Genomic DNA, 22469 nt, shown 5'->3' on the forward strand with positions numbered 1-22469 from the left:
TAATAATCACTATAAATTAATAAATTTTGCTGGTCCCAAATCGGACCAATATAAAAATTAACAATATTCGATAAGATAATAAGATAATAATTTTTTTGAAATCTCAATGTAAAATATGGTCCCAATAATATCATAAATTAATAATCATGTAAATTTATATATATATATATACTGATATAATAGTGTATGTTTCTCCTAAAACTCATTTCTATAGAACATTTGTAATGTTGTATTTTCAAACTATAATGATATCTCTAAAATATTTTATAACATGTCATACAAATAATTAAATTTTAAAGTTTTAATTTTTAGATATGCATCATTTACAATTTGATAATTAGACAGATTATTAAAATATGAGAATTAATATTATTATTATTCATAAATTTGAATTTATGTATGTCATGTGTATAAGTCAATTTGTTTATAGTATTTGTAATTTATTGTCAATAATGCTTTATAAATATTAAAAGTTCAATTCCTAAACCATAAAATTTATAACATCCGAAAGTTTAATCTTATTTTGCTATAATTGTTCCAATTCATAATTTAAAAAAAAATAAACAATTAAAAATATATCTATAAATTAATATCACTATAAATTAATAAAATGTCTTGGTCCCAACATTATTAATTTATAGAGGTTTTACTGTACATGATACAATAACTTGGGTACAAAAAGAAAGATCTTGCTCAAAAAAAATAAAAAAACGAGAGCTATCTTAGAAAGTGCTAAAACTATTGCATTAGAGAAATTTTAGCCAATCTTGCATAAGATGCTTGAATGGTTTCCGATGATTCTTTGCTATGATTGCATTCCTTATCTGCCTGTCCACCATCTTGAACAGAATATGGGCCGGTGTCGTGATGTGGTTATGCAGACGATTGTTCCTTTCTATCCAGATGGCGTAGAGGATTGCCTGAGCAACCAAACGCCGAAGGAAGAGCTTTGAGGAAGAATCAGGTATGTCGAGCCATGATGAAAATGCCTCCCATGTGTGAAAGACAAAAGAATTGTACCTTAGTCTCGTTGTTATTTGCAACCAGATGTCTTCGCTGTACTCGCAATGGAGGAAGAGATAATCACGAGTCTCAGGAAAAGTACCACAGATGCAACAGGTAATTTCAATCTGCATTCCCCAGCTTGCCAACCTGGTTCTCGTGGGGAGCCGATTTAGATGCGTTAGCCACATCATGAAGGCGTGTCTTGGGATAACACCTTTGTACCACACATGCTTTGTCCAAACAAGTGCTTCTTGTCTCTCCCTTAGTGTTTCCCAGGTGTGTTTAGTACTGCAAGTACCAGTAGTGTTACCTTGCGTGCACCAATGGAAACAATCCTGGTCTAAACTTTGAGCCGGACACTGAACAGTTGTTAGATAAAACTGAAGCATTTCAGCTTGAGGAGATCGAGCTGGACGTAGGAGCCAGCCATTCGGAGAGGAAGCAAGTGCCACAGTCCCATTTAGAGGAATACCGGTTTGAACTGGCCCTGTTGGCCCCAGGAACTAAATAATTGTCCGAATGGAGTCCAGTTGTCGAACCAAAAGCTTGCCTGCTGTCCATTGCCCACGACGCATCTCAAGAAAGAATTGGCTAAGGGTCGAAGATGAAGCAGAGTTTTCCACGTCCAGGAGGTATGCTTCTTCTCGTCAATTTTCCAAAGAATCTCATCTCTTATTTTGTTGTTCTTAATCCATTGAACCCATAGAGAATCCGCTGCAGAAAGAAGCCTCCAAATGAGCTTTAGGCATAACGTTCTGTTCCAGGTGGCCATTCGTCTAAAACCCAATCCCCCTTCTTCCTTAGGTAAACAGAGAGTTGATCAAGCTACTTTTGCATTTGCTTTTTTCGTTATATCACCTGTCCACAAAAAGTTAGCACATAGACTCTCAATGTTCTGCAAACACCCTTTGGAGAGGATGAAGGCAGAAGCCCAAAAGTTTATGGTGCCGTATATAACAGAGGAAATGAGTTCCTTTCTTCCTGCATATGACAGAGCACGAGCAGACCAGTTGGAGAAGTTTGCTGAGATTCTGTCTATTAGGGGCTTGTACTCTGCCATACGGAGCTTACGATGCATCAGTGGCAGTCCAAGGTACTGAATGGGCAGTGAACCAAACTTGAAACCAATAGAGGCCATCCATTCGGTTTCAGGCTGGTTCACTCCTGCGATGAACAAATCAGTCTTGTCCATGTTCGTATGCAATCCCGAGATCTCAGAGAAGTCAAGGAGGACCTTAGTGATGTTTTCCAGGGAGTTGTATCTTCCATCAAAAAACACCATTATGTCATCTGCAAAAGCCAAATGAGTTACCTGCGGGTTCTCTGCTGAAGGATGGTGTCCAATACAGGTATTGTTGTATTGAGTGTTTAACATTTGAGAGAACACCTCCATGGCTAGGGTGAACAAATAAGGGGATATTGAGTCACCTTGACGAAGCCCCTTTGCACCTTTAAAGTAGCCATAAGATTCCCCATTGGCAGAAACTGAGAAAGACGGTGTCGGAACACACTCTCTAATCAGATTAACGAAATGCTCTGGAAACTCCATGGCCTTAAGAACATTGATGATGAAAACCCAGTGGACAGAGTCAAACGCTTTCCTGAGGTCAACCTTTAACATGCCACGATGTGATATCCGCTTCTGATTGTACCCCTGGATAAGCTCTGTCGCCAGGAGAACATTTTCCACTAAGAGACGCCCTGGTATGAAGGCTGACTGAGTATTTGAGATAAGGTCCGATAAGACAGACTTGAGTTTATTTGCCAAGAGCTTTGAAATAACCTTGTAAATTGTGTTGCAGCACGCAATGGGACGGAAATCAGTCATTTTTGCCCTGTTTGATGTCTTGGGGATAAGAGTAAGAAGCGTAGAGTTCCACTGCTTGAGAATCTTGCCAGAATTGAAAAACTCAAGAACTGCACCAACGAGATCCGAACCCACAATATCCCATTGAGCTGTGAAGAACTCAACAGGATAACCGTCTGGTCCATGCGCCTTGTTTTTCGGGAGAGAGAACACCGTTGTTTTAACTTCCTCAGGGGTGACAGGAGTGGACAGAGCATGTATTGCGGAGACAGAGCACCTTTTAGGAACAATAGAGGCTATACACTCTACCGAGGGAGGGTTGGCTGAAGATTCAGTTCCAAGAAAACGTTGAAAGTAGTCCACCGCTAGCTTTTGAATTCCTTGCTTTGAGTCTACCATCTGGTCATTTTCATCAAACAGGTAAAGTATCTGGTTTTGAAGTTGACGAGAGCGGATGATTCTGTGAAAGAACTTCAAGTTCTTATCTCCTTCCTCAAGCCAACAGATGCGCGCCTTTTGTCTTAGATAGGATTCCTCAGCTTGAGATAAGATGCACCATTGTCTATGAGCAGTTTTTTCACTCTCAATCGTCTGAGGAGAAGGAGATCTTAGCAGAGCCTGTTGACAGATCTGAAGGTCTTCATATGCTTCTTTCACACGCTTTTCAATATCCGAGTAATTATCTTTAGCGAATACTCTAATGATTCCCATTCATTCTTTTAGCTTTTTGGAGAGCTTCAACATCTTGGAACAATCAAAAGAGAGGGCATTCCACCACAGATTTACTAGCGGAGAGAAGTCAGGATTGCGATTGAGAAGGGTCAAGAACTTGAAGAGGGATCTCTGCTTCGGTTTTTCTGTATCCAAGAAGACGCAGCAAGGGCTATGATCCGAGAACCCAGGTTCACCGTAAACTCCTATGGAGGATGGAAAGCAGCAGAACCAATCATCATTAACAAGGATTTTGTCTAGTTTCTTTGCCACGTGTCTTGTATCTTGTTTGTTTGACCAAGTGAACGTATTACCATAGAAAGGCAGATCTGATAGCTTGGCAATGGACAGGCATTGACTGAGGGCACGCATTCCTCTAGAAGATGAGGCAGTGGGTGTCACAGAGTGTTCATGTGGGTAAAGTGTCTGGTTAAAGTCCCCGATGACTAACCACGGTTTGTTCAAGACAAGATGCGAGTGAGATAGATCTTGAAGCTCCTGCCATAAGGCTTTACGTTCCTCACTACACACTGAGGAAACATAGACTACCGAGACAACGAGTTCCTCAAACACAAAAGGTAACTGCACCATCCATACCATCATCTGGAGAGAAGAAGACAAAATTGTTACTTGCACCGAAGGGTACCAAAGGACCCAGATCTTTCCAAGATCTGAGAAAGGATAGTTAGCCGCAAAAGACCATCCTGAAGCCACAGAAGACAAGATACGCTGTGCTTTGTCAGGACTAATATGGGTTTCTAGAATCCCACCAAAAAGAGGCTTATGATGCTTTAGCCAATTCCTAAAATTTCTTCGCTTTACAGGGTCGTTTAAACCTCTTACATTACGACAAAAAATATCCATAAAGGGGATATAGATTTAGAGGGATAAAGGGCCTCTAACCCTTGCTCGAGAATCCTTCTTCTTCAGGAGACGCTTGGAGATAACTTTGAGGAAATGATCAGAGTCAACTTCTGGGTTATCATCCTCGTCTGAGGCACTATCATACTCCGAGTTGTTCCCTTGAATATCCTCCAGCCCCGGAGGCACATGAGAGAAAAGACTCGTTGTCAGGTCTACACAAAGGTTTGCACCCTCCTGATTGAGACTGAGAGTTGAAGGCAATGTGTGGTAGGCAGACCGAGGGGGTACCATACTGATACTCGCTTCTCCCTGTACTTGCGGCCCAACTTTAGACTTCCCAGCGGAGTTTTGTTTATCGAGAGGAGGCACAGGGATCAGATGAGTAGTTGAGGGTTTATGAGGGATCACTGAGGCACCTTTCTCAACAATTGGCAGATGACTAAGAAGAGGGGCCTTACCATTGCTTTTATCCTTCTTTACTCGGGGACAAAGCAAACCAGTATGTTTTACTGAGCCACAAACATTACATAGAGGAGGAGCAAAGGTGCATCTAGATATGGTGTGGCCTATCTTTTTGCAATGACTGCACACAGAAGGCAACCATGGACTGGAAACGCGGATTCTCTTAATTTGGCCGGATTCAAATCTAGCGTTGACAGCCTCAGGGAGTAGTTTACGCGGGTCAACGACCGTGTACACCTTCTCCACCTCAATGTTGATTAGCTTCTCCGTGTGAGGGTGAAGACATACCGGGTGTCCTACCAAACCAGCAATATGCTCAAGACCTTCACGATTGAAGAATTCCAGGGGGACACCATGAAAGTCAAGCCAGACGGGAACAAGTGACAGCTTCGACTTCTTTGGAGTAATGTCAGGGGACCATTTTGTGACGAACATCGTTTGGCCATCGACTTGCCACAGACACTGGCTAAGAATTCGTCTTCGAGCATTCGGGCAGGGGACTTTGAAAAGAAAAGAGTGACCCTCCATTTTGGAGATTGTAATATCTCTGCGTTGCTTACTCCAGATACCATTCACAATAGCGTGCACCGCACCTCTGGTGGGAGGTTCTTCATAGAATTGGCCTAGGATAAAGCTATTCCAAGCTTTTTTGTTTTTCTCAATGACTATGTTGGGGATAGTCACGCAGGTTTCACCTGATTCGAGAGTGAAAGGGGTACCTCTTTTCTGCAGGGGATTAGAGGAGTCTTTAACTAGAGCTTTCCATGGGGAAGCTTCTTCAAGTTGCGGGGGAGTCACCGGATTAACTCCAATTGGAGGTGAAATCGCCTGAACGGTAATACTATTAGGGCACAATTGCTCCCCAATTGTAGCTTGAACATCAATTGAAGGTACAACAACCGGGTTAGTGGCGGGTGTAGCCTCTGCCCTAGAAATTGGGGGTCTAGGGTTTCCGGGAGCCACAACGACTGTCCCTGCAGGAGGGACTGTGGCAGTGGCGGACGTTTCATTGTTGGCTGACACCTCAAGGGATGTAGGCAATACTTTTGTTGGAGAGCAGATCGAGGCTTCCCCAGCAAAGATTGGAGACTCTGGCGGAGTATGAGTTGAGGGGGAGGAGACAGAGGTTGCGGACCCAGTGGGAGTACCGCGGAGAGGCTTATTTTTAGGTCTTTGTTTGCCCATGAGGGGCGGTGGAGACCGACGCCGTGATCAGCGAAGGTGGATCGAAAAAGAAGAGAATCGCGTGTTTGAGAGAAAAAGTCAACTCTATTTTAGAAAGTCAACCCTCCCTTCTTTATGCCCTCCAAAATCATTTTCTTGTTCCTTAGTTTTTCGTCCAAAAAAATATATATATATATATTCCTTAGCTTCATACAATCGTATATAGTTTAACAAAATCTCAACTCTACAAGGTTCTGTAGTTTTGTCATTCGTTATTTTATGCTGTGTTAATAAATGGTGCATTGCTTAATTGATGGAGGAAACATGTTGAAACATTATCACTTTCTTGTTGCTTAGTCTATTTATGGCCCATGCGTACGTTCTTCTCTAATTGTACCTTTTTTTTAACTGCAATTGTACATTTTAATTTTTTTTTATTACGATATGTACATATAGATATACTTCCAGTCTTACGTATATTCCCATTACAAGTAGTGCATACATGTGTTTATACGTGCATGTACGCGTACACGCTTCAATTTGATTTATAGTCAAATTTCAAAAAAAAAAATGTAATTAGAAATTCCATCTCACAAGTTAAAATATGATATTTAGTTCAAAAAGAAAAAGAAAAAAACATTAATACAAATGCTGAAAAAATGTTGTAAAGACAAATGTCGCACCCCCTTTCCAATTTTCGTTTGCATTATACCACCACATATGTATAAGATACCGTCTTGAATTACACAAATCCAGACTCTAACCTAATTAGGAGTTATTTACATTGTAATATGGATTTTACTTTGGGACGCTTATATGGCATTTTTGTGCTTACTATTTTCAAACATACCTTTAGTTTATTATAAATAATTCATCTTCTGGCAAAAAAAAAAGTTACCGAAATTTTCTTACACTCTTGTATAATTTGGATTTGTATGTATATATATAATTTGCAATTAGATGTGTATGTATATAATTTGGATTTTTCATATCTGTAACCTTTTTACTCTAAACCGATTAATCGAGACTACAGTTTTGTTGGCTACAAATGTATGTATAAACAAAACATAGAGACGAATAGTTTTGATTATTTGACTTCATTTCTTTTGAGACAATAAGAGAGATATATATGTGAAGTCTGAATAATACTCCTACAACGAACCGAATAAGTGAATTTTAGTGGTGACATTGCTTGACTTAGATTTTATTCTTTCAAATAGATTTGGTTTAGGATTGATTCGAAATTTCCCATTAAGTTTCTAAATAAACCTGTGCAACAATTCATAATTGTACCACTTATAAAAATACATATTAAATATTTTAAATGGAGTCGGCAGGTTGTATATTTTAATCAATAGCGTGATTAGAATGATAAGCTTAAGATCCAACATCCAATGTTGGAGGTTCCTTTAATTGTGTAGACACATGTCACTTCCGACACCAACGGAACTCCATTTTGCTTATGTGTGTGTATTTAGATGCTTATCCCATTTCATTATTACTTTTATTTAAGAAAAAGGTTTTCCTTTATTGTCCATTTCGTATGTTTCCTATTTTTGGTAATATATGTTTTTGTTTAACTTTGAAACGTCGCTCCTTGCATATGAGTACATAAAATACGAGCGTTCGACCAAGTTGGAATTTGCGTAATAACAGTTGTAAATTTGTAGCTTTCTGATTCCTTTTTCTTTTGTTTTCTGAATTCTAGCAAAAACATTTGTACATAAATGATCTTTCCTAACGTAAAATCATGTAATTTCTTATCTGTTTTCGTATACCTTAATTACTCAGGACGTCCCCTCCATTTTGATAAAAGAGATGCGATAGGTTTGCTCGAATCCTTTGCCTATGATGATAAACTTCAATCCTTTGCCTGTGATGATAAACTTCAAAGATGTTGATCGTGCATGGTGTGGTCTGTTTGTGGTTGCAATTGAGATAGTGGCATATGTGGACTAGGATGATCCACGAGCATTACAGTGATGATCGGTTTTGATGGAGCGTTATAGAATTGAGGACATAATTAGCAGTTGTCTAGATATAGTTTCGAAAACCGTAATTTTCCCTAAATTAAAAATAAAGTTGCTACCTAATATAAGAGTTTTCGTATGTTTATTAGCATACATGCAACATGTTATCATGGCATATATATAATCATAATGGAGGATAGCTAATGACTAAATAACGAAAACACTAATTATCAATTTCGAAATGATATTTTGTTTAAAGAAGAGATAATGTTATCTAATGTCGTGGGAGACAAAGATAGATCCAAGCCAGGTAAGGTTAGCTTGTTGATCTAAATTGATTAAACATTTAGTTGAACAAGACTTCGCCATCTGTACCACCCATCCTATATATTTCTTTCAATTAATGGATTATAATTTAGTAAAATGTCATATATGCCTCCATTATAACTTTTATTATTGTTATTATTGGCATTATTGCTTTCTTAAAAGCAAGGTTTATTAGTATTTAACAAAGCTATTGATTGGTCATTATGAAGCGTTATGTTTGACCGTCAAGAAGAAAACTATACATAACGCAATACTTAAATAATTGTTATATTTGAATTATTATATCAGGTGTAATCTTTTGAAAGACTCCTTGTGTTGTGTGTTGTGTGTACTTGTTATCTTATAAAAAGGACAATATCATTTTCTACGTAAAACAAAGGACAAGAATTATCGGTTACTATAATAGTTGAATGATTCTTGATCTAATTTAAAACATTAGCGTTAGATGTAAGTTTATGAAAATAAAATTGATTTTATAAATGAATCAGTTGATCTATAAAAATAATTTGGTAGAGCACCCATCAGAGAGATCTTAATTTCTTCCAGAAACTACGTGATTACAAGACGTGTACTAAGTGACAAGTAAAATATAAATTAAGCTTAATCTAATGCATAGTTGGCTATTTGCGTTCATCATTATTCGCAAAATAGTAAATATTCGTTTCACGTCGTGTGCAGGAATCGATTTCTTTCTAAAGATATTTTAAGAAATTGTAGTAAATAGTCTATGACAAAAAAATAAAATAAAAATTGTAGTAAAAGAGTCCTAATCTTTCAGAACTTTTAATCTTACAATATAAAAGATCCACCGTTGATCATGTTATTGATTTTTTTTGCTTTCCAATTCGGTTTAAACCTCGAAATGTAAAAACCCGATCGATAACCACAAACCGGGAAAAATGTTAAAAAGAAACAAACCGGTCGGTTATCTGGAATTTATTTCTAGGGTTTTAAGGTTTTGACTGACGGTTGACTTAGGGCGCGCTTCTCTGCTTTGGTTACCACAGACAGACACATATCAAAGCTAGCTAGCTGCTCTTCACCACCTCTTTGCTCGCTTCCCTCACCATCATCCTTCAGGTTCGTTCTCTGTTTTAGTTTCACAATTAAGGAATTGGAATCAGTTAGCGTAAGTAATGGAATCGAAAGCTTCAAACTTTATTCAAATTGAGTTTTGTTTTTTTCTCAATTAGATAGCAAAGCCTATGACTTTGGCTTTACAATAAGCTGTGTTTGATTGAATTTTGATTTGGGCTTGAAGGTTAGGAAACAAAGAAGAAACTAGTGCGAAGATGAGGAAGAAGGTAGACGAACGTATTAGGACTCTGATTGAAAACGGTGTTAAACTCAGACACCGTTCCATGTTTGTCATCGTTGGTGACAAGGCTCGTGACCAGGTAAATATTGCTTTTTTATCGAGGATTTATACTTTGCATTTTCCTCCTCGGGGATCAAAGTCTAATGCGTTTCTAATTCGTTATGTAATAGATAGTTAATCTTCATCACATTTTGTCAAAATCGGTGGCCAAGTCCAACACAAGTGTGCTATGGTGCTACAAGAACAGACTCGACATTAGCAGGTTCGATTTTTATCAACCTTGTGTTTGAATGAATAAGATATTTCCCAAAGTTGAAGCTTTTACCTGAAACTTTGTTATTAGTGGCTTAATTGAAGCCTAGTTAACGGGTCAACACATTCTTTAGTGTGAGTTTCTTTTGGTCTTTCCATGTCGAGAATGATGGAACCTTACTTTGTGAACTATTTTACGAATATTTGTGGAATATCTGTGGACAACTTGGTTGTAAATTTTAAGAATGGAATTGGTTTTGTTGTGTGCAGTCACAATAAGAAACGTTCGAAGCAGTTGAAGAAGATGAAGGAGAGAGGACAATTGGATCCTGAAAAACTTGACGCTTTCTCTCTTTTTCTTGATGTGGGAGATGTCACGCATTGTTTGTACAAGGATTCTGAAAGAATTCTTGGGAATACTTTTGGCATGTGCATCTTACAGGTACCCTTGATAATGGCAGAAGAACTATTTTTGCTGCAGCGTACTCATATTTTTATTTTCTTTCACGTCTAATTTTGTTTCTACATCCAGGATTTTGAAGCTCTAACTCCAAATCTACTAGCACGAACAATAGAGACGGTTGAAGGGGGTGGGCTTGTTGTATTACTATTACAATCGCTTGGTTCACTTACCAGTCTTTGCACCATGGTTATGGTATTGACACTGACTTTCGTAGTTATGTTACTTAGCTACTTATTTGAAGTTACATGATTGGTTCTATTCATATCAGGATGTGCATGATAGATTTCGAACTGAGTCACACTCTGAAGCGTCCAGACGTTTCAATGAGCGATTTCTGTTATCACTGGCGTCTTGCAAAGCATGCGTTGTCATGGATGATGAGCTGAATATATTGCCACTTTCGTCTCATATCAGATCTATAACTCGAGTTCCAACAAAGGAGGTAAACTTTATAACAGATTCATGGGTTGTTTAATTTTTTTTGTATTTCATCACACCAGTTAGCATCTTTACTTTTTTACTTTCATGTGTTTGTAATAAAAGGATTCGGAAGGGCTTTCTGAGGCAGAACGAGACCTGAAGAGTTTGAAAGATGCACTAAACGATGATTTTCCTGTTGGTCCTTTGATTAATAAGTGTTGTACATTGGATCAGGTATGTGGTTTAGTCACCTGTGTACATTGGATTAAGATAACATCACTTTGGATTAGGATTGAATATGTGCTTTGTCGTTTGTAGGGTAAAGCTGTTGTCACGTTTTTTGATGCAATACTGGATAAGACCCTCCGCAGCATTGTTGCTCTGATTGCTAGTCGTGGGCGTGGAAAATCTGCTGCACTTGGTCTAGCTATTGCTGGGGCTGTCGCTGCTGGGTAGGCTTGAGTTATTGTACTCATTTATTCATGTTTGTTCCAATAATATTTGCTATCTTATTGGCACTTTATCTTATTTGCTGTTAGGTACTCTAATATTTACGTAACAGCACCAAGCCCAGATAACTTGAAAACGTTATTCGAGTTTGTTTGCAAAGGTTTCGATGCACTTGAATACAAGGTAATGTGAACTTTTCTTTCTGGATATGTATGAGGCATTTTTCTAGAAATTTTCCATGTTGGGCTTTTTCCATTTCGTTGCCTGTTTGCTGGTGTAGTCATAGATTTGAAATATGCACTATATTGAGGAAGAAGAAAGAGTGTTTTGCGTGTTAATTCGAGATATCCATATAGTTTCCTGAACACTATCCTCAACTATATATTATGTAGGAACATCTTGAATATGATGTTGTGAGAAGTGTGAATCCTGACTTTAATAAAGCAATCGTACGGATAAATATCTTCAAGCAGCACAGGCAAACTATCCAGGTTTGTTCAATCCTTGTTTTTTTTTCTTTACTAGCCGTAGTTTGTGTCGATCACTAAGTTGCTTAATTTTCTGTTTTTTGTTTTTGTTTTCATGCAGTATATCCAACCACATGAACACGAGAAGCTCTCACAAGTGGAGCTGTTGGTTATTGACGAAGCGGCAGCTATTCCTTTGCCAGTTGTGAAGTCTCTACTTGGCCCTTACCTAGTTTTCTTATCATCTACTATCAGTGGGTATGTGAAACAGGAGTAAATTACATTACCAAAATATTGAAAGTTAATATGCATGGTGTGTGTAATTTGGGTCAGTCAGGCTACTGATTTTTGTTTGTTTGCCTTTCTTTGCCAAAGCTATGAGGGCACTGGTAGATCTTTGTCCCTCAAACTCCTCCAACAGTTAGAAGAGCAAAGCCGAGCCCCTTTTACTGGTGCTGAAGGCTCTCTTTCTGGTATGTAACTGCTACATCTAGTTTATACTTTTGGCAAGTGGTAATCATGAGATTTTTTTGTAAAGATCCCAATATTATCTTTAAGGACATTGAAGTTCATCTTTTTAAATTATCGCTGTGTAGTGGCTTATGAAGAAAAAAGTGTTGCTAGTATTTTCGTACTATGTTTATGTTTTTTGAGTAAACTATTGTCCAATGCCTAGGATTGAGGAATTGGTGTGAATATTTTTTTCCAAGAACGTAACTTTTGTTGTTAAGTCAGGCCTTAAGGGTCTCTGAAGGTTGACTCGACTGAAACTTCATGCTGAGTAGTCAAGAAATGTAATTTTAGATTTTAGATTACTGTGTCTGATGGGTGTTCATATTCATTTTTGATTACTACTTTCATATTTTAGTATGTAGTATTAGATATCCTTTTTTCCCTAAGCCCTCTAGTTGATGTGAATCGTTATCTCAGGGAACTCCCTGACTGTCTGAAGTTTCTTTGGATTCAGGTTGCCTTTTCAAGAAAATAGAACTCAGTGAATCTATTAGATACGCTTCTGGAGATCCAATTGAATCCTGGCTTAATGGATTACTATGCCTTGATGTTGCTAATTGTCTTCCAAATCCTGCTTGGTATTGAGATTTCTTTCAGTCAAAATAGATAAAATGTTGCTACCCGTTCTTGCCAACGAGTGATCTAATGACTGTTTTCTTTTCTTGTAATAACTGTTTTCTTTTCTTGTTTTTGTAGCCATCCTCTGCCAAGTCAGTGTGATCTTTATTATGTCAACCGTGACACCTTATTTTCTTATCACAAAGACAGCGAGCTGTTTTTACAGGTAATTATAATAGTTTATTTTACTAACCAAGTACATTAGCTACCTATATTTTGTTGTTAATGCATTAAGTGGCATTCTGCAGCGAATGATGGCACTTTGTGTCTCTTCTCATTACAAGAATTCTCCTAATGATCTTCAACTTCTGGCGGATGCTCCTGCTCATCATTTGTTTGTCTTGCTCGGTATGCAATTGTTCCTCCTTTTCATTGTTAGAGATAATCATCAGACTAGATTATTGCCTTAATTTCTATTTGGTACAGGTCCTGTTGATGAGACCAAAAACCAGCTCCCTGATATTCTGTGTGTTGTCCAGGTATAGATTTCTTACTTTCTGTTCTGGTTTTTAGAATTGTTTGTTTGGAGAAAAACAGTTAGTTGGACTAACATTTAATAAAAGCAGATGCATCTTGGCGTTCTTATGTGATTGATTCTGGATGTAAATCATTGAAATTGATATTTTTGCAGGTCTGTCTCGAAGGACAGATATCTCGGAAATCGGCCGAAAAAAGTTTAAGAGAAGGTCATTCACCACATGGAGATCAAATACCATGGAAGTTCTGTGAACAGTTCCGGGACGTTGTTTTTCCAAAGCTTTCTGGTGCCCGTATAGTACGCATAGCAGTCCACCCCAATGCTATGAAAGTAAATTTTCTTATTATGCTCACTTTTATTTATCTTATAGGTTTCCCTGAGAGACTAACAAATTCTTGATTACATTCTATGTAGATGGGATATGGGTCTGCTGCGGTTGAACTCTTGACCAGGTAAATGCATGATTACAAGTACAACGTAATTGATTAATACATGCAGATATTTAATTGATTGATACGTGCAGATACTTTGAGGGTCAGCTAGCTTCAATATCAGAAGGTGATGATGAACTGGATGTGGAGCCTTCACCAGTTAGAGTTACCGAGGCTGCTGAAAAGGTTTTTGATTTTGTTTTAAATCTATCCTTGTGGGGTTTTGTATAATGCATTCCAGTTCTTACTTAGTTTTTTTTTTGTTTTTCCATAGGTTTCATTGCTTGAGGAACAGATAAAGCCTCGTGTCAATCTTCCACCTTTGCTGGTTCCTCTTCGTGATCGACGACCTGAGAGACTCCACTACCTCGGTGTCTCTTTTGGGCTTACTTTGGACCTTTTCCGTTTCTGGGGAAAACATAAATTTGCTCCATTCTACATCAGTCAAATACCAGTTGAGAATATCTCTTCTCCCTTCTCCTGAATTGCTTATTCTTGCATTTTCTAGTAGTTCATAACACAATTTCTATATATGGTTGTATCAGAGTGCTGTGACTGGTGAGCACACATGTATGCTTCTGAAACCATTAACATTAAGCAACGACGAATTCGAAGTTGATGAGTCGGATGAACTGGGCTTCTTTGCTCCCTTCTATAAAGGTTCATTGATTCGTTAACTGAAATCAATTGTTTCTGTATCTCCCAAGTATGGCTTGTTTTAATTTAATGTTTTGGCCAATTCTTCTACTCTGTTCAGATTTCAGGATAAGGTTTTCTAAGCTGTTGAGCGATAAATTCAAGAAGATGGATTATAAACTTGCAATGAGGTTAGCGCTAATCATTTCGTTTCCCATGCAACTTTGGACCTTTTCTGCAATACTATTGTAGGTTTGACATTATACTTTTTGTGTTGATAATATTCTCATTTCTCTCTTTTGTCTAGTGTCTTGAACCCTACGATCAACTTCCCAGAAGTTGATTCTTCGGGGAATTCACCAGATGGATTTTTGAAGAAACTCGCCGGTGTCCTTTCACCTTATGATATGGAGAGACTCAGAGCATACACTGCCAATCTCGTTGACTTCAATCTGGTTAGATCAACTTTCTGAAATTCACGCAATTTATGGAAATATTTACGGATTTATTCTGCGTAAGCAATATATTGGGATATGTAATCTGCTTAAATAAATTACACAGGGATATAATTCTGCTAACAGATTGAGACAAATACCAACCACTTGTTCAAGCTTGATATTCTGTCTTCTCGTTTGGTAACGATTTTTTACTTTGTTATCTTTCCAAAGGTTTACGACATCTGCAAAACTTTAGCTCATCATTATTTTCAAGAGAAGCTCCCGGTCTCGCTGTCATATGTTCAAGCATCTGTACTCCTGTGTTTGGGCTTGCAGGAGTCGGAGTTCTCGAGCATCGAGGTATAACAAGTCTACTCTTAATTAACTTTCGATGATCTGGAATGCTGCGTTATGTTGCACCACATATGTGGAGATAACTTGTAGACACTTCTGGGATGCTGAATATTTACGTTGCTTGCAGAGACAAATGCAGTTAGAGAGGGGACAAATACACTCTCTTCTATTGAAGGTTGGAAAGAAGTTATACAAATATTTGAATGGAATCGCAACAAAAGAGATTGAATCCACTTTACCTCGGTTGAAAGATGTAAGTTCAGATGGAAAAGTTAACAATATACTTCCGTGTTCTTTTCTACAGTCATAATATCCTCCCTCATTTTTGGAAATTAACAAATACACACATGAATATCTGATTGAAATGATTCATGGTGGCTTTTGGTTGCAGAGAGTGCTTGAGCCTCACAATGTATCAGTAGACGAAGATCTCAGGGAAGGAGCTAGAGAAGTTGAGGTAATCACTTTTGTTTCTGTGCATGCGTATATACTATTTTGGTTGCCATGTAAGGTCGAAACATAATTCACACTTTCAAATGTTTGGGTTTAAAGGAACAAATGAGGGCAAAGATAGAAGAATTGTTGGATCCCGAGCTGCTTGAACAATTTGCTATTGGGGACAAAGACGCTGAGGCTTTGCAAAAGTCTAAGATCTCTTCAAGTGGTCTTATAAGTATTGAGTCCACCAAAACAGATAACAAGAAAGAGAAGCCAAGTGGTTTTGACAAATCCGCCAAAAAGAGAGGCAATGATAAGCACTCCTCCAGGTCCAACAAGAAGAGAAGAGCATGATGGGGGAGTTCATGTAAACAATTGCTTTTTTTTTTTTGTAACAGTGACCAGAAAATTTTGATCATTGGGTTTTCTATGAATCTGTAATCAGAATCTGAATATTTATTAAAATTTTGGTTTGATCACAAAATGAAAAGAAAAAAACTTACAGATTCTGTTTGGGCATTCTACAACCATAGTACAAAGTTTTCTGTTGAACTATAACTATATTAATCTTTTACAGCAATATGTCAAACTGGTTCACATCTCTGCAGCAAAAGACTTGCCACATCCACAGGTTTGTGTAGCGTTAGGGTTCGTGAAAGAGAAGCCTCCACCAATCAAAGCATCGCTGTAATCAAGCTGCATTCCAAAAAGGAAGAGCATGCTCTTCGGATCACAAACTGCAAAAGAATTGAAAAAACAGAGCTTTCACTTTACAGATGTATAACCACTCGACTGCAGAAGACAACAATAAACTAGAGTCTAGTTCAAGAAATGGGCAGCAATGTATTCATCTGTACCATCTACTTGACAACACGAGTCTAAAACTTTAGCCAAGAACATTATCGAACAACCTCAACTCTTTTGCTTCAACACACAGAAAATGACATGCATATTCTATAAGTATGGCGGAGTCTACATCATCAACCAACTTGCTGATCTTATCAGTAGACCTTATTATATCAGAATAGAAGGATCAGGATAGTTACCTATAGTGAATCCTTCGTATTCAATGTTGGAATCATCTGGTCTAGCGTTAGCTCTGTTCTCAAAGTCCATCGTGTAAGACATCCCGGAGCATCCTCCTTGTTTGACACCGATTCTCAAGCACAAATCTTCCCCACGTTCTGATCTCATCTTACTCAGATGCTTAAGTGCATTATCAGACAGAGATATCGCCGGCTTCAGTCCTTCCATTGAAGGTGCTGCTGAGAAAATTCAACAAGCCTCTTTAAATTCTCGTAAACAAAGCAATCCAAACTAGAGCAGAATTAAGAGGAGACATATCTAATCTATGTCACAAATATTTCTCAGCTTTCTAGAATCCTCAGATACATATAAGCAATCAAAATCATCAATTTCAAAGAAAAAAAATCTGATTTTTAAACAAAAAGTGGCAATAACAAGACATAAAGCAGAGCAATTTCGTAAAATCAAACAAAAAGACGAACCTGGAACTGAAGTGGATCGAACATAGAGACGGTTTCTCCTACTGAGATTGAGATTGAGATTCACATATGACAAACAAGGAAATGAAATCGAATTACATGAAACCACAGAACGTAAACTTGTGTTAGAGATCCTTAGCCCAAGAAAAGTTGGATTTGAAGTAGTCGTGATTCCAGCAAACGCCATAATCGCCTGAGTTGAGGAACCTCTCAAATGCGTGTATTAGAAGAAGACCCTAAGAGAGCAAAAAAAAAAAACAAATCTTTGCACTCAATGAAAGTTTTAAGTCCACATGTTATTTGTTTTCAGGTTGGTGTGTGATTGATTTTATTTTATTTTTGTTTTATGATTTATGAACCCTAAAAGCATGTCTCTTTCGTAGCTATCGGGTCATAAATTTAAACCCGATTTTGACCCGGTTATAAGTTGGGTCTTACCCGAACCTAAAGGAAGAAGACACACACACACAGAGCGCGAAGGAAACAAACTTCATCTTCTTCATCGTTTCTTCTCTTCTCTGATTCGTCGCTTTGGTCTCTTCTTATTTCTTCATCTTCTTCAGAGTTCAGTTCACACAGTGCATATCTCACGCGTCTATGCATAATTAAGTGGCTCTTTTAATGGCGTCTTCTTCCACCAGCTCTCTCAATCTCCACTCTCTTCCCAAGGTAAGTAGTAATTCTAACTCTTCAATCACTTGTTCTTTTTCACTTCTTTTTGGATTCTAACACCGTTTTTTGAAATTTGAGAAGGCTTCTTCTGGGTTTGGCCAATGGAGGAGGACTGGGTTAAATCCGGAATCTTTGGGTAGCTCCGTTTCTAGGAACCGATTGTGTGTTTCTCCGGTGGTGGTTCTCAACCGAAGTCCGAGACTTCCGGTGATCAAAGCGTCGTATAACTCTGAGGGAGGCTCGAAGCGTAGTAGTAGGGTTTACAAGGAGTCACAGGCGGCTAGTGGTTTTCCTAATGCTAAAGTCCAGCAGATTGCGTCTTCCGTCTTGCCCTTGGGCTCATTTGCTGTCGTCACTTTCGGTACGCGCATTGCTTGCTACTAGAGCTTGTTTTGTTTTCTCATCCTTTCATGTGTAAGTTAACTGAGAGGGATATTAGTTTGCTTGGTATGGTAGATTAGGTATTTGGTATCAATACGAGAGATATTTAATGAGAAAAGTTTCATCTTTTCTCTCAAATCGTCGATACTAATTTGTGTTTTCAGCTGACAGTTTTGTGGAAAGTGGTTGAGAAGTTCATGTCTCCAAAGGCTCCAAAGACTTCTGCTGGAGAAAACAAATCTTCTTCACAGGGAGTGAAATGGTCCATTGGGGCCGGTACTAATTTGTTACAAGGATTTGCTGCAAAGGTTGATAGAGAGGCCAAGCAGAGGCTTAATGAATTTGCAAAAGAACTCAGGTCGTTCAGAAGTGTTGACATGTCAGGTGCATTGAATGATTCAACAACTGTTATGACATTACTTATTTGCTCTTTCTATTTCCTCATCTCTTTGCCCTAAGTGTGGAATTTATCCTTTGCCGGGACAGACAACTTTATTAAAATTAAATGTGATCGGTAGTACCATCTTTCTTTTGTCATAATGGCTGAAGTTTTCATGACAGTGTGTGTAGAGCCAATGGATATAGCTCACCTGTGTATTAATTTGCAGGATGCAACTTTGGGGATGAAGGATTATTCTTTCTTGCTGAAAGCCTTGGGTATAATCAGGTTATAGTTCTCTCTTGTTTTCACATCTGTTATCTGCCAACTCATCAAAGTCCTGATATTCTTATGTTGATTGAGTAACCATATCCATGTTTGTGTTTCAGACTGTAGAGGAAGTCAGTTTTTCTGCAAATGGAATTACAGCTGCAGGAGTTAAAGCCTTTGACGGTGTTCTTCAATCAAATATTATGTTGAAAGTTCTTAACCTCTCTGGAAACCCTATCGGTGATGAAGGAGCTAAGGTTAGTGGAAATATTATATAGTAGTTTTAAGTTCAATTACCGGGTGTCTGATGGTAGAAAAATCCCCAGTTCAATCAAGAGAGGAGAACACATCGATTTCTGCCTAGATCTTTAGCTCTAAAATAATATTGAGCTTATTCTCTGTGTGTACGTTCCTTTCTGAGAAGGGTTTCTCATTCGTTTTTTCTTGTAATGGCAGACTTTATGCGCTACACTGATGGAAAATTCTAGCATCGAGATACTTCAGCTGAACAGTACTGATATAGGAGATGAGGTTTGTTTGAGAAGATGCTTTGTTTTACATGTTTTTCAATCTCCTAAGTTAGTCACAATCCTTTAAAATGTTTTCATGCTTTAAATAGTTCCACTGTTCTTGCGCAGGGTGCAAAGGAAATTGCAGAGTTGTTGAAGAGAAATTCAACCCTGAGGATTATTGAGCTGAATAATAACATGATTGACTATTCTGTAAGTTCTTTCTGATCATGTGTATACCGTTATATTTTATAATTAATCACCCAGGTTTATGAATTTAATCTGTTGTGTCTTTTTCCCTTCTTTTGAAATGGAGGTAGGGATTCACAAGTCTTGCTGGAGCTCTTCCTGAGAATAATACAATACGCAATTTACATCTCAAGTGAGTTTAGGATTATAAGTGGATGTTTTCTTTTGGGCTTTCTTTTTATTTTGTGTATATATCTCTGACATACTGATTTATGGATCTGTATCAGTGGAAACTACGGTGGTGCTTTGGGTGCCAATGCTTTAGCTAAAGGGCTTGAGGGTAATAAGTCTTTACGGGTACAAATTTCCTCATGTCTCTTTCTGTGTATATCGTATACCATTTCTTTAGACTTTAGATGTGTTATCTTATATGATGCTTTAAAGGTACTTTCTGATCTCATTAAAGACAACCAATGAATTAATGTCATCAATAGTTGATCTGTTCCCTTGGCTTTTCTACCCACAGGAACTTCATTTGCATGGAAACTCTATTGGAGACGAAGGGATTCGAGCTTTGATGGCTGGTCTATCTTCCCACAAAGGTTTTTTAATAGAGCACTCTTCATACGTCTATATTAACTCTTCCTTACCTCTACTGTAGATCAGTAGTTATACTGAGATGCATTTTTGTGCGCAGGGAAACTGGCTTTGCTAGATCTTGGTAACAACTCCATCGCTGCAAAGGGTGCCTTCTATGTAGCAGAATACATCAAGAGAAGCAAGAGCTTGGTTTGGCTGAACCTGTACATGAATGATATAGGCGATGAGGTACCTACATACAATTTGTAACAATGAAGCTGGATTGTGTCTGTTGCTTCTCTAATATCTGAAAACCTTGTCTCTTTTTGCTCTGTTGTCTATCTTAACGATTTTCAATGGTTTCAGGGAGCTGAGAAGATTGCAGATGCTCTGAAGCAAAACCGTTCGATTGCAACCATTGACCTGGTGAGAAGTGACCATCTTCTCCAGTTTCCCTAAGTTTTGTACCTTGCGTCCAAATCGAACTATTTGTTCTGCTAACACATTTTTGTAATTTAGGGTGGAAATAACATCCACGCGGAGGGAGTTAATGCGATAGCTCAAGCTCTGAAAGATAATGCAATTATTACGACGGTCAGTGCCAAAAATCACTCTCATCTTTGTTTCCTTGTTCACTTATAGCTTGGATGATAATGACACTGGCAGTGTCATTATTTCCTCAGTTAGAGGTTGGTTATAATCCCATAGGACCCGACGGCGCTAAAGCATTATCTGAAATTCTCAAGTTCCATGGAAATGTAAAGACGCTCAAACTTGGTTGGTGCCAGGTAAAGCATGTCCATAATTCTTTGTCTACAAAAATGAATACTTTTCACAATTGCTTATTTCGTTTTATCATTGTTTGATTTTCATTCCTATGTCTTGCAGATAGCTGCAAAGGGTGCTGAACATGTTGCAGACATGTTGAGATATAACAACACGATCTCGGTTTTGGACTTGCGGGCAAATGGACTTAGAGATGAGGTTAAATTTTATCAGCATTCAGCTTGTTTTATATATGTACTTACAATATTTCTACCAAATATGCTTTTTTTTTTTACAATTGCGAATGGTTGTTGTTTTCAGGGAGCTTCCTGCTTAGCTCGGAGCTTGAAGGTAGTTAATGAAGCTCTGACATCCATGGATCTAGGATTCAATGAAATACGGGTAACAGAGAAGCTACTTTGTACATCAATAGTACTTCTCTTCTTTTGTAAACAGCTTGATCTTATTATCCTGGGTCATTTGCAGGATGATGGGGCATTCGCCATTGCTCAAGCTCTAAAGGCCAATGAAGATGTGACGGTTACATCGATAAACCTTGGGAACAACTTCATCACCAAGTTTGGACAGGTAAAGAAGAACACACATGTATTTCCAATGTTTTCGTCATGAAAGATTCTGGTTGCTGATTATTTGTTTGTTTAATCCCCAGAGTGCATTGACGGACGCTAGAGATCATGTTCTAGAGATGACTGAAAAGGAAGTAGAAATTTTCTTCTAGGAGAGACAAACTGAAGTGAAGAAGACTTTGTCACTCTGTAATTTTTGCACCAATAGTTGTCGTCTCATTCTTTATTAACGTCTGGGGTGATGATTCAAAGTTCAAACGAGAGAAAATTGTTCTTTTTGTTTTTTTTTTGGTGGGATTTACGGTAGGATTCAATTTCATTGAAAAGAAAAGTTTAATGAAAAAATGGTGTTTGGTGTGACGAAGAAAAGAGAGGCTTAAGATCTTATTCAACTCCAGCTGTCCACAATGCATGCATGCTATGCAATCACTTAGCCTCGTTGCCTTTGAGTGATGCTAAATACAGCTCTTTAGTGTTCCAGACTTGTTTGCTCCTCCTGCTGTCGGTGAGTATACAGCCACCATATGCTTCAGAATTGTTTGCAGTCGGGCCCAAATTTTTAAGAGAAGCTCCTTGTTTAATTCTTTCTCATCTTCCTTCGAAATGTGACATCCTTCAAGAAAACAAGACAAGTCCGACTCGAGCATCTGAAACTAAACAAAACAGAACATTAAAATACGGCATCACGCAAATGCATGAATGGCCAAATTTTCAAATCTATGGATCGAGCACTTACAAAGTTTGATTTCTTTACAAACACGAAGGACGTAGCCTTGAACGTCCAAATTCAAAGGCACGACCCTGAATTGGTTTTCAATGGGTCATATTATATATAATTAACCTTTTTAGAAAAGAAAAACAAAGGCGACGGGTCAAGTGAGTTAGAACTCTGGTTAGAACTTAGAAGGGTTAAATGAGTTATGTTTTAACCAAATGAGATAAGTTTACTCTTACGTACTACATAACATAACAAACAATTTGTAATTTAAATGGGGTCATCTAACCCCATTCCCTTGAACGTAGGTCCGCTATTGCGTCCAATGATTTC

At 38.1% G+C, this 22469-nt stretch overlaps 5 protein-coding genes across 7 annotated transcripts; 2 read left to right on the forward strand and 3 right to left on the reverse strand.

The window, feature by feature from the left end:
• Nucleotides 1-746: 746 nt before the first annotated feature.
• On the reverse strand, nt 747-1777 carry LOC147927819 (uncharacterized). The gene is made up of 2 exons (XM_087484686.1): nt 1556-1777; nt 747-1508 (listed from the first exon to the last, which is right to left on the reverse strand). The coding sequence occupies exons 1-2, from the start codon at nt 1775-1777 to the stop codon at nt 747-749; spliced, it is 984 nt and encodes a 327-aa protein (XP_087340812.1).
• A 1746-nt stretch (nt 1778-3523) lies between these two features.
• Nucleotides 3524-4387, reverse strand: LOC104743216 (uncharacterized). The gene has a single exon (XM_010464325.1). It carries the CDS (start codon nt 4385-4387, stop codon nt 3524-3526), a length of 864 nt encoding a protein of 287 aa, XP_010462627.1.
• A 4877-nt stretch (nt 4388-9264) lies between these two features.
• On the forward strand, nt 9265-16324 carry LOC104739662 (RNA cytidine acetyltransferase 1). Its single transcript, XM_010460096.2, has 27 exons — nt 9265-9390; nt 9572-9707; nt 9799-9890; nt 10151-10322; nt 10413-10535; nt 10612-10785; nt 10887-10997; nt 11082-11215; nt 11303-11396; nt 11606-11704; nt 11802-11938; nt 12056-12153; nt 12648-12771; nt 12890-12977; nt 13060-13159; nt 13238-13290; nt 13443-13619; nt 13704-13741; nt 13813-13906; nt 13995-14174; nt 14266-14380; nt 14478-14547; nt 14664-14811; nt 15025-15153; nt 15275-15400; nt 15539-15604; nt 15700-16324. The coding sequence occupies exons 2-27, from the start codon at nt 9603-9605 to the stop codon at nt 15937-15939; spliced, it is 3087 nt and encodes a 1028-aa protein (XP_010458398.2). The 5' UTR covers nt 9265-9390; nt 9572-9602; the 3' UTR covers nt 15940-16324.
• On the reverse strand, nt 16024-17463 carry LOC104739661 (iron-sulfur assembly protein IscA, chloroplastic). 2 transcript variants are annotated; one of them, XM_010460095.3, is made up of 3 exons: nt 17094-17463; nt 16632-16847; nt 16024-16322 (listed from the first exon to the last, which is right to left on the reverse strand). In XM_010460095.3, the coding sequence occupies exons 1-3, from the start codon at nt 17275-17277 to the stop codon at nt 16180-16182; spliced, it is 543 nt and encodes a 180-aa protein (XP_010458397.1). In that variant the 5' UTR covers nt 17278-17463; the 3' UTR covers nt 16024-16179. The 2 variants fall into 2 exon arrangements, with proteins under 2 accessions (XP_010458397.1, XP_010458396.1); XM_010460094.3 differs by having other exon boundaries at nt 16632-16850.
• Nucleotides 17400-21790, forward strand: LOC104739663 (uncharacterized). Of its 2 annotated transcripts, none has more exons than XM_010460097.3 (18): nt 17400-17759; nt 17844-18123; nt 18315-18527; nt 18752-18810; nt 18912-19049; nt 19249-19323; nt 19431-19514; nt 19622-19683; nt 19778-19847; nt 20017-20092; nt 20188-20318; nt 20436-20495; nt 20589-20663; nt 20753-20857; nt 20958-21053; nt 21156-21236; nt 21321-21422; nt 21505-21790. In XM_010460097.3, exons 1-18 carry the CDS (start codon nt 17712-17714, stop codon nt 21571-21573), a joined length of 1824 nt encoding a protein of 607 aa, XP_010458399.1. In that variant the 5' UTR covers nt 17400-17711; the 3' UTR covers nt 21574-21790. The 2 variants fall into 2 exon arrangements, 1 of the variants encoding a protein (XP_010458399.1); XR_015580303.1 differs by having other exon boundaries at nt 17476-17759; nt 19618-19683.
• The last annotated feature ends 679 nt before the right edge of the window (nt 21791-22469 follow it).

This window comes from Camelina sativa, chromosome 14 (genome assembly GCF_030686135.1).
Source record: "Camelina sativa cultivar CO46 ecotype springtype chromosome 14, ASM3068613v1".
Taxonomy (NCBI): domain Eukaryota; kingdom Viridiplantae; phylum Streptophyta; class Magnoliopsida; order Brassicales; family Brassicaceae; genus Camelina; species Camelina sativa.

Bases quoted from the DNA above. Each gene is read 5' to 3' on its own strand.
- LOC147927819 (XM_087484686.1), bottom strand. From the start codon at position 1,777: ATGGCCACCTGGAACAGAACGTTATGCCTAAAGCTCATTTGGAGGCTT. The intron at 1,509-1,555 runs GCAAGCTTTTGG...ACAATTATTTAG, and splicing joins TCGTGGGCAATGGACAGCAG to TTCCTGGGGCCAACAGGGCC.
- LOC104743216 (XM_010464325.1), bottom strand. From the start codon at position 4,387: ATGGATATTTTTTGTCGTAATGTAAGAGGTTTAAACGACCCTGTAAAG.
- LOC104739662 (XM_010460096.2), top strand. From the start codon at position 9,603: ATGAGGAAGAAGGTAGACGAACGTATTAGGACTCTGATTGAAAACGGT. The intron at 15,401-15,538 runs GTAAGTTCAGAT...TTTTGGTTGCAG, and splicing joins CTTTACCTCGGTTGAAAGAT to AGAGTGCTTGAGCCTCACAA. The intron at 15,605-15,699 runs GTAATCACTTTT...TTGGGTTTAAAG, and splicing joins AAGGAGCTAGAGAAGTTGAG to GAACAAATGAGGGCAAAGAT.
- LOC104739661 (XM_010460094.3), bottom strand. From the start codon at position 17,277: ATGGCGTTTGCTGGAATCACGACTACTTCAAATCCAACTTTTCTTGGG. The intron at 16,851-17,093 runs GTTCGTCTTTTT...GAATTTTCTCAG, and splicing joins TCGATCCACTTCAGTTCCAG to CAGCACCTTCAATGGAAGGA. The intron at 16,323-16,631 runs GTAACTATCCTG...ATTCTTTTGCAG, and splicing joins ATACGAAGGATTCACTATAG to TTTGTGATCCGAAGAGCATG.
- LOC104739663 (XM_010460097.3), top strand. From the start codon at position 17,712: ATGGCGTCTTCTTCCACCAGCTCTCTCAATCTCCACTCTCTTCCCAAG. The intron at 19,050-19,248 runs GTTAGTGGAAAT...TTGTAATGGCAG, and splicing joins TCGGTGATGAAGGAGCTAAG to ACTTTATGCGCTACACTGAT. The intron at 19,515-19,621 runs GTAAGTTCTTTC...AAATGGAGGTAG, and splicing joins ATAACATGATTGACTATTCT to GGATTCACAAGTCTTGCTGG.